This window comes from Nanorana parkeri, unplaced genomic scaffold (genome assembly GCF_000935625.1).
Source record: "Nanorana parkeri isolate BGI_ZX_2015 unplaced genomic scaffold, ASM93562v1 scaffold637, whole genome shotgun sequence".
In the NCBI taxonomy this organism is placed as follows: Eukaryota; Metazoa; Chordata; class Amphibia; order Anura; family Dicroglossidae; genus Nanorana; species Nanorana parkeri.
This window is the reverse complement of record NW_017306905.1, coordinates 300,417-318,090: the sequence shown is the minus strand read 5'-3', so window position 1 is coordinate 318,090 and position 17,674 is coordinate 300,417. Positions and strand designations below refer to the sequence as shown.

The 17,674-nt window shown below is 40.9% G+C and overlaps 1 protein-coding gene across 1 annotated transcript; it reads right to left on the bottom strand.

Moving 5' to 3' along the window:
- Nucleotides 1-2,182: 2,182 nt before the first annotated feature.
- On the bottom strand, nucleotides 2,183-16,368 carry LOC108792394 (vomeronasal type-2 receptor 26-like). Its single transcript, XM_018563162.1, has 7 exons — nucleotides 16,319-16,368; nucleotides 14,539-14,830; nucleotides 8,489-8,878; nucleotides 7,724-7,869; nucleotides 6,422-6,518; nucleotides 4,824-4,947; nucleotides 2,183-3,087 (listed from the first exon to the last, which is right to left on the bottom strand). Exons 1-7 carry the CDS (start codon nucleotides 16,366-16,368, stop codon nucleotides 2,183-2,185), a joined length of 2,004 nt encoding a protein of 667 aa, XP_018418664.1.
- Nucleotides 16,369-17,674: the final 1,306 nt, after the last annotated feature.

The window sequence follows — 17,674 nt, the reverse complement described above, 5'->3', positions numbered from 1 at the left end:
ACCCAGAAAGATCTCCTGGAGCCTGCACTGACTGCCTGGAGCCTGCACTGACTGCCTGGAGCCTGCACTGACCACCTGAGAGCTTGCACTGACGCCCTGGAGCCTGGACTGACTGCCTGAGAGTGCACACTGACCCCCTGGAGCCTGCACTGACCTCCTGGAGCCTGGACTGATTGCCTGGAGCCCACACTGATCCCCTGGAGCCGCACTGACCACCTGGAGCCCGCACTGATCACCTGAGAGCCTGCACTGACCACCTGGAGCACATACTGACCACCTGGATCCCTCACTGACCACCTGGATCTCTCACTGACCAACTGTAGCCCACACTGACCACCTGAAAGCCCGCACGGACCACCTGAGAGCCCGCACTGACTGCCTGGAGCCCACACCGCCCACCTGGAGCACATGCTGACCACCTGGAGCCCTCACTGACCTCCTAGAGTCCTCACTGACCACCTGAGAGCCCGCACTGACCACCTGGGAGACCACACTGACCACCTGAGAGCCCTCACTGACCACCTGAGAGACCACACTGACCACCTGAGAGCCCACACTGACTGCTTGAGAGGCTGTGCTGGCCCTCATAGAGCCGCACTGGCCACCTAAGAACCTGAACAGTCTCCTGAGAGACTGCACAGCCCTTTTAAACCCAACACACCTCTCCTGAGACCCTGGAGACATCAGTCCATGAACCTGGAGCAAAAAAGAGTATGTAGCTTCATATTATTCTGCATTGCTGTATAAAGTATTGCTGGGATTTGTAGTCCTCTATAGCTGATGGTATTATTCTGTAATGCTTTACAATGTATTACTGGGATCTGTAGTCCTCTATAGCTGATTAAATAATGTGGAATTGTTCAAGAAACTTTTGGACGATTTCTTAAGGGACCGTAATATACAGGGGTACAGGTACTCCTAGAATGAGATCCTAATAGGTTGGACTTGATGGACTAATGTCTTTATTCAAACTCAAATACTATGTAACTATGTAACTATGATGGTATTATTCTGCAGTGTTTTACAATGTATTGCTGGGATTTGTACACCTCTGTAGCTGGTGGCATTCTGCATTGATCTGTAATGCATTACTGGGATTTGTAGTTATCTATAGTTAGTGGTAATATTCTGCATTGCTGTATAATTTATTGCTAAGATGTCTAGTCTCTCTACAGCTTCGGAGTCAGTGGCAGACCTACCAGGCTCACAGCTACAGCCAGTCCCTGGCGCTCCACCACTGACTCCAAGCTGTAGAGAGACTACAAATCACAGCCCAGACAGGAGGAAGAGAACCCTAGTGACCATAAAAAGGTCCACCAAAATCCTCAACACCAGGCATGTGATGCTTTTAATCTGGCCCTGCATCTGAGCTCTGCCCACTGCACTAGGTTATATTTGTGCACACTAGAGGTATGTGTGTTTGAGCTTGGAGATGTCAGAGCCATAGCAAGAGTTTAGACAGGCACGTACATAGCCTAACTTGGGCGGCCTGATCAATGGCAGTGCCTACTACATGCACAAAGTAAGAATGATGCACAGTCTAGGATGAATCCTGGCTTAAAGTAATATTACACTCAATAATGAATCCTGAAAAATGTACATTGCCCAGCAAAGTATTTATTTACTTCTTTTCTTAAGTATTAGTGTTATCACTCATAGCACAGTAATTATGGAGTATCTTGTGGATACAAAGATTGTAGACTGTGTACAGTGTATACAAAATGTAGGTGCAAACTAATTTTAACCATGCTTCTTTAAGCCATGCCCAACGCAATTTAAACAAACCCATTTTCAGTCTTCTCCATCCCAAAGTGTCACTCTTTCTCAAGTTACAAAGCTGGGGGGCATGCTACTTTATGTATCTTAAGGAGTCCATAGGGGCCTGTTGTAGCTTCCCCTGGAGAGAGGGTGTGGTACAAGGTGTGAATAATGGCTTTAACCTTAGAGTAAGTATAGGTGGGTCAGGGGGGGCTTTATACAGACACTGTCAGTTCGCCCTAAATGGGATCAATGACAGTGTCAAATAAAAAACCAGATCAAAACACTGTTGCATAATGTAATCAATATACAGTAATTTTTATTAGCAATATTTTATTGTTTATTCCAAAGCGAATCAATATTTTGCACTCCTTTAGGAGACCATTATATTCTCTGGCACAAGTTAATAAATTACAATTGTTGATCATGTAATTGCCTTTCTGGATATATGGCTCTTTCTATTCATGTGGGGTGTGATCATTATAATGTAACATTTTGGAAAGAAAATGCAGCCTAAAAGTCCAGCACTTGAAGTTAGTATGGAGAAAATTTCTACAGCCACCATGTTTTTACCTTTAGTGCTAAGGTAGGTTGGAACCATAGCAATCCAGACACTGCAGAACACCAGCATGCTGAAGACGATGTACCTGGCTTCATTAAACTGGTCTGGCAAATTTCTGGCTATGTATGCCACAGTAAAACTAACAAATGCCAAAAATCCTAAATATCCCAAAACAGTATAAAAGGCAACTGTGGAGCCTTCATTGCACTCAATTACAATCTTTTTTTGGTAAGTCTGTGTGCCCATATCCTGATATGGAGGTGAAAGAGTCAACCAGGCAATGCTTATTATAACTTCTACAAAAGATGCCAACAGAACTATAGAATTGGATAATTGAACCCCAATCAGTTTTCTCCAGAAGCTTCCAGGTCTCGATACATTAAAGGCGATGCAGACCATAACAGTTTTGGCCAACACGGAGGACACTGAAATGGAAAAGGTGATTCCAAATACGATTTGCCGAAACATGCAGGTGGTATCAGCAGGGCGACCGATGAACAAGAACACGCAAAGGAAACACAATGAAAGGGAAACAAGAAGAATAAAACTCAGGTTCTTGTTATTAGCTTTGATAATTGGCGTGTCTCGGTAAAACATGAATATGATCAGTATTAGAACAGAAGTAATTGTTAAAAGAACAGAGACACATGAAAGTACAATGGCCAGAGTGTCAGAATAAGCTAAATATTCTTCTTGTCGTATTATACAGTGATCCTTCTTGTCATTGGCATACTCTATGGCCAGGCATTTTATACAGCTTGGGTTATCTGTAAAAAAAAATTATTAATAATAGTAATTGTAATTTAAATAAATATTATTCTTACTAATGTAATGACATTTCTGTTAGAAAAACAAAAATGTACGATAATTGACTTTTATGTGGGTTATGATATACCATTGTTGCATTTATATGCTTATATTAAACAACTTTGGAACCAGGGACGCTGTCATTATACTCTGAGAACACGGAGAGGCCACTGTGATATCATAGCGGCCCGGCCGGGTTCTCAGTGTGTAATGACAGCGTCCCTGGTTACCTGGTGACCAGGGACGCTGATCTCCCTGCAAGTGGCCGGAGCCAGCCATAAGATCACGGCTCGCTCCGCCCAGCTGTCAGAAGCAGGCTGTCGGCCGGCCAATGGCTTTCACCTTGGCTCAGTTGAGCCGTGGCATATGCCTTCGGCTCGACTTATCCGCTCGGCCAACTTCGGGAGCTGTACGGACTATAGTGGTCCTGGGGCCGAAGCTAGCCGAAGGATCAGCCGAAGCTACAGCTAGATCCTTTTGCAGCTTAGTGAATAGACCCCATATATATAAATTTGCTCTGGTTCCAAAGTTGTTTAATATAAGCATATAAATGCAACAATGGTATATCATAACCCACATAAAAGTCAATTATATTATATCATAACCCACATAAAAGTCAATTATATTATATTACCACAGAGTAGCCTGCCGGAGGTTCGGCTTAGCCAATCCAGATGTTGGATCGGCTGAGTCGAACTCCTTCTGCACTTTGGGTCGAACATGCTCAGCATGTTCGGCCGACCCAAAATCAGCCGAAGCCACCCGATGTACGGTTTATGTCAGCCGATATACGGCTGGAATCAGCCTACGGCAGCTTAGTGAATAGACACCTACATGTTTTCTAAAAGCAGAGGCCCTGTAGAGGATCCTATGTGATAGCACAGGAGGAGGTGACAGATAATCTTTATGGAGACATCAGGAGCCTATTATTCCCTTCATGTTACCTATGGACCCCAGCGAAGCTGATGTTGCATAGATCATGCTTCACCAGCTTCTTCTCCGACCACAGCATCCAAAATAATGACAGCCTGAACCTGGAAGTGGCAAAAACCCTTGTCCCTTCTGGGTTCAGTCCCTGGGGGGAGTTCTGCCTTTGGATGTGTGCTGATCTCCCTCCGGTACAGTTGAAGACACCAACATTGCCAGTCCTGGACCCCCACAAGGGACAGTAGCACCCTTCAGGTCTGTACAAGACGTTTGGCTCTACATCCATTTCTGCTACTATGAAGAGGATCTTCTTCATTTCTGCTGATATTAGAGAGCTGTCTAGCTAAGTGATGTTGCTTTTGTTCATTTGTCGCGCTGGATGGTTGACAGTAACACAAATTCTTCCTGTAGCTTCACACTAACCTTCCATGTAACACTTACCTTAACACTAACCCACACTATAACTCTCACACTAACGTTTCCTGTAACTCTAACACTTTACATCATAGAAACCCTCCATTTAACACTAACCCTCTCTGTAGTCTCAACAGCTAACTCTTCATTTGACTAACCAACTCTCCGGTAAAGGGATCCTCCACCCAGTAAACTATCTTTGTATTAAGCACCACATTTTTTTAGATCTAGTTCTAATTGTATGTTGAACTCAGCACTGGTGCTAATTAATCTCATATTCATATTTATTCGTATGTCTATTAATGAATAATAAAAAAAGGATGTTTATTTAAGTTTACATTCTGTGTATATATACCAGTTATATTGGAGATTTCTCCCTCAGAACACTGTACACAGTCATAACAGCAGATTTGCAGCATATCATTCTTGGTTTTTCTTTTACCAGGTGGACAGTTTTCAGAACATTGAGATCTTGGAACCTGCAACACATGAAAAGTAAATATAGGAGTTAATTTATGCCAGGCAGATGCTGTTGGCACAGGTATAGGAAATTCCCCATAGTGTATGTTTGTTTTGTTTAAATTGCTCTAAAGTTATTTACCATTGTTAATAACCCATTACTATTTTCTATTCATGTATTTGTTTAGTGGGGGTAAAGGTTCACACCTCCACAGGTAGAAGCACTTGGAATGGAGAACCTTGCGCCCACCATCTAACTATGAGACATTCAAGTTACCTAATAGAAGGAATAGCTAAGCTGGTGTTAGGTTTCTGCATTTAGCTTCATCACAGGACATAAGAGAATTACAAATGAAATCTCTTTCAGAATTGCAAACAAAATAAAAAAACAGATTAATCCCTATATGGATCTATCAGAGAAGCATTGAGTTTAAAGAGTGTGCATGAGTCTACAGTAAAATAAAGTGTATGGAAACATTAACAACGAAATTACCTTTTGGTTTGGTTTGGAAATTCTTATGCTCCTTGACATAGCAGAAATGCCCTTAATGAAATTAGCAATCTAAATGGTTTAATTATCAAGGTGTTTTGTGTACAACCAAGTAGGAATTAATTATACAAACATTTTCAGAAATATCCCATTGTCATTACAAATACTAAAAGTAGCTACTCCCCACCCCCCCAGAACTATTGCACAATGCTAGTGATATAATACATTGTTTGTCAAAAAAAAGGCACCGGGATTTCGGTCAGAGCCTTCTATTGGATAATTAGTCTAGGTTCAACAACGTTAAGTCCCCAAAAATGAGGTCAGCTGTCTACCTGAATAAACTGAATGACCAGCTTTTTCCAACAATGGCTTTTTTTCTTGGAATGGGCATATTCCAAGATGACAATGTCATGATTCATCGGGTTCAGATTGTGAAAGAGTGTTTCAGGGAGCATGAGACACTATTTTCACACATGGATTGGCCACCACAGAGTCCAGATCTTAACCCCATTGAGAATCTTTTGGATGTGCTGGAGAAGACTTCACGCAGAGGTCCGACTCTCCCATCATTACTACAAGATCTTGGTGAAAAATGAGTGCAACTCTGGATGGAAAATAAATGTTGTGACATTGCATAAGCATATTGAAATGATGCCATGGTGCATGCGTGCCATAATCAAAGCTAAAGGTGATCCAACGAAATATTAGAGTGTGTGACTTTTTGTTTGGACAGGCAGTGTACTTTTAAAAGTTTTACAGTATCAAAAAGGTAAAAAAAGATATAACATCGATATACAATTGGTAACGAAAAAATACATATGCAATAAAACATATAAATAAACAATAAAAATTGAAGAAATGAATACAGACCATGAAGCAAAAGATCAATTATTGTGCAAAAATTTTTAGCAAAGAGGACAGAGGTACATAGAAAAACAAAAGAAAAGGTGTGAGAAAGAGACAGCAAGAGAGAGAAAGAGAAAAAGGCAAAATCATGTTCTCACCCGCTTAGAATCATTTTTCCAGGTGATTGCGGTTACATTGATAAAGAGCTGTTCATCTGGCGGAGCCCATGGAGAGAATGACCCCACATACCTATAACTGTTAACATTGTTATGGAAAGTTACTAAGTTATAAATAGAGTAGCTTGTGTTCATTTCTCCATTTTCATTGTAGTACAGTCTTTTCTCGATCCCGTCATCATATTCAACTTGTCTTAAATATTTATTCAACTAGAGTAAAAAGATTGAATAAACTTATTGACTTTCAAATTACATATATTTATAATGTTTATTCTAATAAGATAGTCTAATAAATATGAAGATTGTTTAGACATTATTGTTAATGTAACACCCATTTTCTTGAGAGAGAAAAAAAACTTGACGACATTGCAAAAATGTTGGCAAACTTTCTAAAGGTTCATATCTTTCTCTGTTATACAGTTGATGTTTTTATTCACCAGGAATTTTCTTACATTGATTTATAAATAGGAAGGTCTGCTTTTATTATACTCAGTTTGTTGAAGAGGAAGTTCACCCTCCCAAATGAATCCCAACGAATCCAGCATTGTCTGCAGAGAGACGCATCTTTCGCATGGAGAGCAAGGCTCCTACTCTGCAGCATGCTAGCGGGGATAGGCTTTTCTACTATTTAGCCTGTGTCTGCTTTGTAAAATGAGCCAACTATAGACTTTGCATCCATTAGAGTTGGTCAGACATACAGACATGGTTTCACCACCCTCAGCAGGATAAGTAGAAAATCCCACAGTTAGTAATAATGATCACAAAATGTAGGTTGGGGCTATGTGAGAATACCAGAGGCAGGGCCGTCACTTTAATGAGGCAGCCTAAAGCTATTGATTTAGGCGGTATCTCTTTGGTCATATGGGGGGGCATCAGGCAGAGCGGCATGGCCGCCCTGCTGCACAATGTTTGCGTGGGGCCTGCCACCCCCTTTTTGGCCAGAGCATCCAAGGTTGCTAGGAGCCAGGAGAGGTCCATGCACGTCTCCCGGCCCAGCTCTTAGCAACCTGGGATGCTCTGGTCAGCATCACGGATGGTGTCACTCATTGTCAGGAGCTGGGCAGGACACCAGTTAGAGCATCACTCTCGTGTCTGGCAGCTCTGTCTCCTCTACCCATCTCCCGCTGCTCTGATTGCATGCACCACCACCAACCCCCTCACCTTAGGTGACAATAAGGCTAGAGACAGCACTGACCAGAGGCATGTGTCAGCCCCTCATTCCATTTCCAAAGGTACCTTAACAGCCTTATCCATTTGTAAATTATTAAAGTGATTGTTGCTTACCTGTCCCAGTGTCTGTTTGTAGAATCTTCGCTAAGCAAAGCCACCCAAAGGATCTTCACATTGGGCACACTTCTTAGAGTGTGGATGCCTTCATCTCCCTCTGATTTTTGTGGTTGCTTCTGCTGGTCCTGAAAGTGATCTAGGACCTGGAGGGTGGAACCACGAATGGGGATAATTCAATGTAATACAATGTAAAGATCCCTTGGGCCATGCCCCTGGTAAGCATGAAGTGTCTTATTCTATATATAACCTACATTTTTTAACATTTACCTGATATCTATATTTTGGCAACCACATTTTATTTTTCCCATAAGGTCTCCCAGAAGATGTGATCATTGCTTGCAGTGCATGTGCTAATGACTTTAACGCATTGTAGACAGCAGGAGAATCCAGGTTTAATAAAACATAAGGAATCGCTGTAAAATCCTCCTGGCCTGAGCACTGGTGAAGATTTATACTATGTAATGCTTCATAAATTTTATTTTTATATTTATTTCGTGACAAACACCTAAATCGTGTCATCCAGATATCCTCCAGAAACTTATCTTGAGGGTTCTTGTATAAACTGATGCCCTGTAGAAACTGTTTCATTGCACCTGTTTGATATGGATTATTGGACAGTGGTCTACTAGTGTTTGACCTTTCTCGAATGTCCATGTTGAACAGAAAGCCCAAGCAGCAATTAAAAACAACAAAGGAATGATGAAGCAGTTCATTGTTACTGAACCAGGTGGGAGGGAGAATGAAAATCTTTGTGTCAATTACGGCATCTGGTATTTCCAAAGCTCGAGTTATGTAGAAGGAAAATGTCCCACACACTATAATGACGCTTGCAGTTGATTTTGAAATAATCTCCTTGTTTTTCTCATTTATTGTGTATCTGCTTGGATTATCCACGTGAAAGTGATTTATTAAAATAACCTTAACTATAAATTCAACACAGATGCCCTGATGTTGAAGAATGGAAGAGAGCATTTTGCTTTCTTTGTGTCCACTGTCATCTCCACTAGTAAGTATCCCAACCCAGCTCCACGAAAAAAACGTAAGTAACTTTGTTACAGCACTAAAATATATATTGTCATTGTGTGAGGTACGAAGAAGATATGGGTAGACGGCTCTGTTGCTGAGTACAGTGTCCGTAGCACCATAGCTGATCTAAAAAAGGGAAAACAAATGAATTTGTGTATGTTTTATTACAATACTTTAATATATATATTTTAATAGCAGTTTTAAAAATAATTTGAGAGATTCTGCCCAAACAAGTTTACTGATTTTGTGGTAAAATAAATGTAGTCAAAATCACTCTTCACATTCTTCACTGTGTGTCTGTCAGTGGCAATGAACATCACAGACATAATATATTTCTAACGTAGTGACATCTGGGAATGATAAAATCAAAGATGTGATATACTTTATTGTAAAGGATCTTTGTTTACCCATATACCCTAGAACCAATATTAAACTGTTCAACTACACTGAGACATGATTCTACAAACAATGTATAGAGAAATTCTTCTATCCCTGAATATTCATTTTGTGGGAATGGTGGGAAAAAAAACAACAAAGTTCTTAGTATAATGTCTTTCCAAGTCAAATGCAATATCATGAAAAAACTGCATTATGGCCACTAAGTGGACCTGAGTGCCATAGGAAAATGTACTAATTTTCTATGCTCCTCACCTCCACCTAGTGGTAGTAATGTAGTGTGTTGTTATATTACATTTGACTCTAAATTAAAATATACTAAGATCATTCATTTGTGCCTCTATTTGCACAAAACTAATGAACACAGAGTGTGCTTTGTGAAGTGTTTATAAATACACCCCTAATTGATCACAACCTCTTCTGATTTGAGGAGACCTTGAGGGCTTCAAAGCAAGATGGAGGAGTGTTACTCTACATTGGTGCTTAATCTTTGGTTGCAAACACCAGGTAAACCTTGCTGAATAGATTTTGAAAAGGTGACATAATGACTCACTGGGGTTGATATACTAAAGGCAAATGGGCTGTCTACTTTTCAAGGGAATTTGCACTTTGCATGGGCCTTTACCCATAGCTTAATGAATGATGCGAGGCTCTGCTAAGTTTCATCATCTAATCATGTGCAACCACAAATACAGTTTTTAAGGTTTTTTTTTAACTCTTCTTGCTCATGATTAGGTATTCTTTGCAAAGTCAATTTTCACCACATTCACTAAGCTAATACAGAATTCACCTGAAAAGTGCAGATTCCAATGCAGTGAAGTGAACAGTCTATTTGCCTTTAGTGAATCAACTCCACTGTGGTGACATTCACACTGACTATATAAATGGACATCTGTTTACAAATATCAAATGCACATTCTTTAGTTCAAGTAAAAGTAAAAATTATAATAGTTGTATGCCCCTTTCCACTTTTCACATATGTTTGCGTATTTTGTTTTGGTTTGAGTTTTTTACACAATGTTAAAAAAAATAATTCCAATAGCAACTTGCAATTGGAACTGCTTGAGTACCAGCCTGTAAATATCCCTTCATTACCCCTTTATTTTTTAGTTTCCAGCGCTGTGATAGTTTGACTAACAATCATTCCGAAATGCAACGCTGTACCCAAAGGTATTTTATATCATTTTTGGAGGCAGATAGAGCTTTCCTTTGGGGATATTTAATAAATACCGGGATTTTTATATCTTTACTATAGATTGGAAAAATACCAACATTCTTGAATATTTGAATCCCTGACTTCCTGTTAAAAAAATGCCAAGACAGTATGAGCACCACTGAAATGGCACCTTTTTTGGAAAGTAGACACCCCAAGGTGATCTCATTTTGTGCAGAAGTTTTTTGGAAATGTAAAATGTGGTGGTAATGAGGGGGGTTAAAACATGTTGAGAGATCTGCATGTGAAGCCATTAATGTACAGATCACATACAGTAGCAGGATGCTATGAGTTTTCAGAGGACGGCTTGGTACACAGAGATGAGTGGGTTCAGTGGAGACCATTTGTAGAAGGACATCTGTAGATGTAATTTCAGAAATTTTCATTCACCTCCCCACTAATTTTTTTTACAGTACGGCAGTAGGGAGATTGATAAACAATATATAAAAGTTACAAAGAGAAAGTCCAATATTTTTAGCATTCTCCAGGGAGATCATGGTGTCGTTTGCTGGTGTGCAGCTCCTGGTATGTGCAGACCGGGGTGGCCTACGTGAGTGCCAAGGAAACAAAAAAGGAAACGCAATAACTTGGGTGTGTTGGGACAAGGAGTACAAATAGTATTATACTCACATGTGGGAAGGTGGATATGGGCTTTATACGGTACGGTAACATTGTAAAAGTGGTGGTACTGTAGTGTAGTTGGGGTAAGTGTTGTACTACCCTAGAGGACCAACACCTACCCCAACTACACTACAATACCACCACTTTTACGATGTTACTGTACTGATGCCCATATCCACCTTCCCACATGTGGGTATACTACTATTTGTACTCCTTGTCCCAACACACCCAAGTTGTTGTGCTTTTTTGTGGCGCTTTGGTTTTCTTTTTGTTTCCTTAGTTGGTTAAACAACCTGCACTTGTTAAAAGTACAAAAGTTTGTATTTGAACCTCAGTTTTTTAATATTGTCTAAAAAAAACCTCAACAGCAAGAAAAAACTATGAGGGTTATTCACAAGGCTAGCCGAAGGATCAGCCGTAGCTCCGGCTGATCCTTCGGCTAGCTACGGACAACTATAGCCCGTACAGCTCCCGAAGCTGGCCAAGCAGCTCAGTCGAGCTGAAGACATATGCTTCGGCTCGGCTGAGCTGAAGTGAAACCCCGAAGCAGGCCAAGCCTCACAACTGACAGCTGGGCAGAGCCGGCCGTGGCAACCAGGTAACCAGGGGATGCTGAACTGATTATACAATGACAACCTGTATGTACACATCACCGGTTGAAGCAAGACTGAACTGAACAGACACATGTGAATTGACCTGTAATGTAGGAAAAGCATAGCTGAGCTGAGGTGTCATTAGCTGAGGTGTCACGCCGGGCTGTCATTAGTTCAGCGTCCCCTGGTTAACAGGTAACCAGGGGATGCTGAACTGTCAATACAATGACAACTCGGCAGAGTCAGTCGTGATATCACTGCAGGGCCGCCATCAGGGGGGTATGGCCGATATTGATGTAAGGGGCCCGGGCACGTACGCTTCAGACCCTCACCTGGGATGCCTCCTCCGGTGTCCCCAGGGGGTCTCTCCACTGTACATTCGTTTTTCAATATCTTTAAACCTGGCAAGTGCCCACATATCATTTAATATATTGCCGAACAGGCAATATATTGAATGAAAATCATTCCCTGGTGGTCCAGTGGGAATCAGTATGATCTGCATCTCTTGCTGATGCAGATCATACTGATCGCTCCCTCGTGGTGCCTCTGCTAACTGTCAGGGATCGATTAGTATGGTCTGCATCAGCCACAGTGCAGATCACACTGATTCTCCAATGGATTCAGGGATGCAGCCCCCCTTCCTGCAAAACAGGTAAGCAGAAGAGGGAGACGTTTGTTTAAATAACTATTTTAATTGTTAATGTGTGTGTGTTTTATTGTGTGTGTTTTAATGAATGTGTGTGATTTTTTTATTTTATTATTAAGCTATGTGTGTGTTTTTTAATGAGTGTGTGGGATATGTGTGTGTTTCATTACACGTGTGGTTTTTTTGGTTTGATTTTTTTTAACCACTTCCCACGGGTTCACGTAACTGTGCGTCATCCGCAAGTGGTTATACCAAGAACACGGCTGCTCCTGAAGCCATGTTCTTGTACCATGTTAAACAGCTGGCGATTGCTGTTTAAATACAAGTGAATCCGGCGTCTGTACAGGCGCTGAACCGCTTGTGTGGTGCAGAGCTGTGCCCCCCTCCTCCACGGCCGCCGGTGCCACCGTCAGTTTCCTGGGCTCATCTGTCCCTCGTGTGAGCCCAGGCCGCGCGTGGAGGTTCTCCCCTGACAGATCGGAGGAGAGATCAGTGGCTTCTAGCTGCGGATCTCTCCTCCGATCACTGGACCTGGAAGTGATGTGCATTACATCACTTCCCGTGTCACCGTACACAGTCTAGGGCCTGTTCACTTCAATGGCCCGCCACTCCCCCTCCTACCCGGCAAAAATTGAGCCGGCCACAATGTGATGCAGTGCGTTCCGGCCGGAATCGGGCCGGGACGCACTGCAAGTGGTGTGGACAACCCCTTTAAGTCAGAAGAAGAAGCTGGTGAAGCAGATCTCTGCTTCATCAGCTTCTTTGGGGTCCCTAGGTGACATTAGGGATATGAAAAACCCCTGATGTCTCCATTAAGAGGACCTGTCACATTATATGTGCTATTACATAAGGGATTTTTAGCCCGCTATGTGATAGCAATAAAGCTGAGTGTAAAAAACAGGTAAAAATGTATGTTACATTAAAAAAAATGTAAAATGCAAAAAAAACGCACGCACATACAACACAAACACACGTTGGATGTGCAAACATGCAAAAATTACGCCACATGTTATGTATCGTCGCGAGCGTCGGAGTGAGCAATAATTCTCGGCCCATCAATCACTGATAGCACTAAACTGATGAGCCGTAAAAGCATTTAAAGCGTCGCTTATGGAAAATTTCGGTTATTGTAGTTTTTGGTGTTTTCATGGATGCTTGACATGTTTAGTATCTATTTGCCCGGCGTGACCCTGTCTTTTATATTGTACCAAAAAATTAGCCATTATATTCTGATTCTGTGCACTAAATGTAATTTAGTGTATTTTATCCTAAAAATACTGGTTCGATAAACATTTGCGCAAATACCGTGCGACATAAAAAATTGCAACTAGTATCTTTTTTTCTACAGGGCCTCTGCTTTCAGAAAATATATCATTGTTTGGGGGTCCGAAGCTGTTTTCTACCCAAAAAATCAGATTTTATCATATGTGTGCAAATGTAAGAAATTGCTCCGGGCAGCAAGTGGTTAATGAGTGTATAAATATTTGAATGTGTGTGTTTCCTTATTTTGTCTGAGGCGGTGATGATGGTGAAATTTTTTTAAACCTGAGCGCCCAAACTGCAACGCAATAGTAAAGCTATTTTCAGTGTTGGCACTTTGAGATAAATACATTGATTTTGGGTCGCAGTTTGGGCACTCTCCTCATAAATTATCCTTCCCCATTGATTCCAATGCATTTTGCTAAATGGGAAATGAGAAATGGGACAGTTTTATTCATGCCTAACCATCACTTTTTTTTCATTAGACTCCAGTATCACTTCAAAAGATGTCAGTTGCTTTGTTTAATGTTGCATATGGATAGCCATACGTACCAGTATTCAAAAGATGTTAGTGAATTTCTTTTGTTTTACCTTTGGATAGCTTAGATATATTAGAAATTATTTTTACTTTACAAAAGCATAAACAATTATGAGTATTTTATATATGTATTTGTTTATTTAAAAATGGCAAATTACAAATATTGAAGCTAATCACAACTAGTGATATTTTTTCTGTTATCTGTAATTAAAACATGGAAACAAGGTACAGCTACTTGTAACATAATCTGAAACATCAGGCCTATTACTCCACTTTGATTACAGGTTCAGTAATGCAGAAAATCCTGTTTCAATTTTATTTAAATTATTCAGAGATCATATCCTATACTCCCATCATTTGGTTTCCATGCACCCATGGGATATTGATACCTCAAATGCGAACCCCTGGTGTAGATTAGGTCATCCATATAGTAACTTTGCTGTGACACTACAAAATATTCAGTAACAGCTCTTAGTAGCTTTGAAGGATAAAAAGCAAACAAAATAAATTGGCATTCACCTGTGAGTACCCATATATACTTAGTATTTGGGCTACAGGAATAGTGGTTACAGAAAACATATCTCCGATAAAACCAGCAAGTTGTCCATGTCCCCAGCAGGAATAGTTAGGAATGGTCTTCAAAGGTCCAGAAACTATCTGCAACACACTTTTTACAGCTTTGTTTTCATTGGAACAAGAGTCATACAGGAGATATCCAAGTGTCACATTCGGTAAAATTTCAGGATCATTATTAACTTCCTCGATGGCAAAATGAAAATCCAGAACATATCTGTAACTGGCTGCGAGAGAACTGTAAATGTAAACAAGACTCATGAGTCAAGGTCGTTGAAATATAAAGTGTCACCGGGCAGTATCATCATCATTGACACAAATGTGTTTTTTTTTTTATATATATTTTTTCTTTGACTTAGCACAGCCTAATAGTGTTTTCTGTTTTACCCGTGGATTTCAGACCTTTGGACTTGAAGCCCAGATGATTTTGAAGTGGAGTCTAAACATTGGACTCCATTGAAAGTAGGGATCCACCGATACCAAGTACCGTACTCGGTACAGGTACAAATACAGATACTTTTCCAGCTCCAGGACTAGACTAGATAAAAATTCTAAAGTTGGGAGGCAGCTGTCATTTGTAAGGAGCACACAGAGCTCCTGAGATTTGTACATCTCTGTATTATTTTGTTTTTATAAACATATATAAAGAGATGCACTGATACTATTTTTGCCAGTACAAGTACTGATACTTGCCCAAGTACTCACAGATACGAGTACTGATACATTTTTGTTTATTGTCATGTGACAGTTCTTCTAAAACAATACAGTCTAATGATTTCAGGACAGTGGTGGAGCGCCAGAGCCAGGTCCCAGCTGCTACCACTGCAACCCTGGTAGTTCTCATGAAATGCCAAGTATCGGTTCTGGTATCAGTGCATCCCTAATTGAAAGCATGGATCCATCCTGCCTTGTATCAATGGTTCAGGCTAGTGGTGGTGTAATGGTGTGTGAGATATTTTCTTGGCACACTTTGGGCCCCTTACTTCCAATTGAGCATCCTTTAAATGCCACAGACTACCTGAGTATTATTGCTGACCATGTCCATCCCTTTATGATCACAATATACCCATCTTCTGAACATGATAATGAGTTCACTGTACTCAAATGGCCTCCATATTTACCAGAACTCAGTCCAATAGAACACCTTTGGGATGTGGTACAACAGGAGATTCTCATCATGTTGTGCAGCTGATAACTTGGCAGCAACTACGTGATGCTATCATGTCAAAACCCTCTGAAGAATGTTTCCAGCATCTTGTTGAATCTATGCCACAAAGAAATTAGGCACGTCTGAAGAAAAAAGGGGGTCCAACCCAATACTAGCTAAGTGTACCTGAAAACGTCTAAATAATATATAGCTTCAATTGCCATCATTCTGCTGAAAATATTAGTTGACAGCCAGCTTTTGACTTCAATACTTTTTAAATCAACCCTCCAGAACAAGTATAGACTAGCATTCAGCATATAGTCTCATGTCCTGGTCAGCATACCTCCATACCAATGACTCAGAAAGTGTTGAAGCAAAAAGATTAGCAAGACAATCAGGCAAAATATTTTTTTTTTTAAAGCAAGAGTCCACACTGGCAGTTCACATATTGCTTTCAGTGCATGTTTAACAGTATTTATTAATACTAAACAAAGTTCCTGTAGCAAAAAACTGTGAGTTATCTGTATGCATGGGTATGTGAGACAGATTTCTAAAATATTGTTTAAAATGTAGACTTACCCAAAGCAAAACATTCGTTTATCGAATTTCAAAACTTGCAAATCTTCCATATTGTAATTCACAGTGAAAATTCCACCAATGATAATGTCTCCCCCTTTGAAATTCTTGTAGTCCTCAATCGCAGCTTTGAGTTTTAATCTACAGGCTTGCGATGAAGTACAGAATGTACACTGTGTCACATTTAAGATTACCAGACATAGCAAAAGTGAAGTAACTGTTATCGGTAACATGGCTTCATAAGAAAGGACGATGTACATAGAACTGTAAAACATATACGATACAGTCTTCAGGTGCCAAGGACAGAATGGTTATACCAAGTGGCATCTTCTGCACCCTTATGCGTGTATGAAAGAGCAGACACTGGACCTGTATTTATATTGCACAGTCTCATTCAGCATGATTAAATTTGTCACATTCTTTTTTTATTTTTACCCGACGTGACCCCGATTTTTATGTTGTACTAAAAATATGGCTAAGAATAAATGTTTTATAACATGGGTAAACTTTTTTTTTTAACATTTATGGTACTTTTTTCATTATATAGTTAAAAAAAAAACCCCCTTGGGGTCACAAAACAAAGCTCTATCTGTCCCCAAAATTTTTTAACATATATTGCAAGGCTATAGTCCGGTCATGCTGACTGGTGAAATTTTTGACTGACTGGTGAGACATCGCCAAATTTTTCAAGCCCTGTATATATGCCCCAACACCCCCCCACCCCCGTGATTGGGAGTTTCCATTAAGGAGTGCAGCAAGTCAACTATCCACTATCTCCACATACATACAGGCACAGCAAGGCAAGCCAAGCATCTGCTCCTTTCTCTTCCCTCCTCCCTACTCTTCTCCCTCTACCCCCTTCTGCAGGATAGTAGATGGACAGCTGCTGGAAGCTGTGCTGGCCCCTTGTGATGTTGCACTGGACAGGAAATTCAGGGAAGTGGAGATGAGAGAGTTGAAGTTGTTTGGAAACATGATGACTGTAAGTGCTTGGACAGAAATGTAGGCTAGGTTCACACCTAGACGACTCTTGTTTTGTGCACAATTGCTGCGCAATCAGGAGTCGCCAAGGTGTGAACCGATCGCACTGTGGGTGCCATTATTTTCGAATGGCACCACAGTCACTCTGTGCGAATTGCGCAGTTTCCCGCCGCGATTCTGTCTGTCTAATTGAACACGATAGTGGCTAATAAAAGGTACTTGTACCTTTTTTAGAAATTGCCGAGCAGATGTCACCCCATTGAAATCAATGGGGCAGAGCGGCACTCGCTGTGTGCACAATCGTCCGGCGACGGGTCGCACGGCCCGGGTGTCGCGCAGTGTAGTGCATGACACCCGGGCAGTGTAGTGAACCTAGCC

Bases quoted from the DNA above. Each gene is read 5' to 3' on its own strand.
- LOC108792394 (XM_018563162.1), bottom strand. From the start codon at position 16,368: ATGGAAGATTTGCAAGTTTTGAAATTCGATAAACGAATGTTTTGCTTT. The intron at 14,831-16,318 runs GTAAGTCTACAT...TTACATTTACAG, and splicing joins AAACGAATGTTTTGCTTTGG to TTCTCTCGCAGCCAGTTACA. The intron at 7,870-8,488 runs GTAATTGACACA...TCCACCCTCCAG, and splicing joins CTTTGGAAATACCAGATGCC to GTCCTAGATCACTTTCAGGA.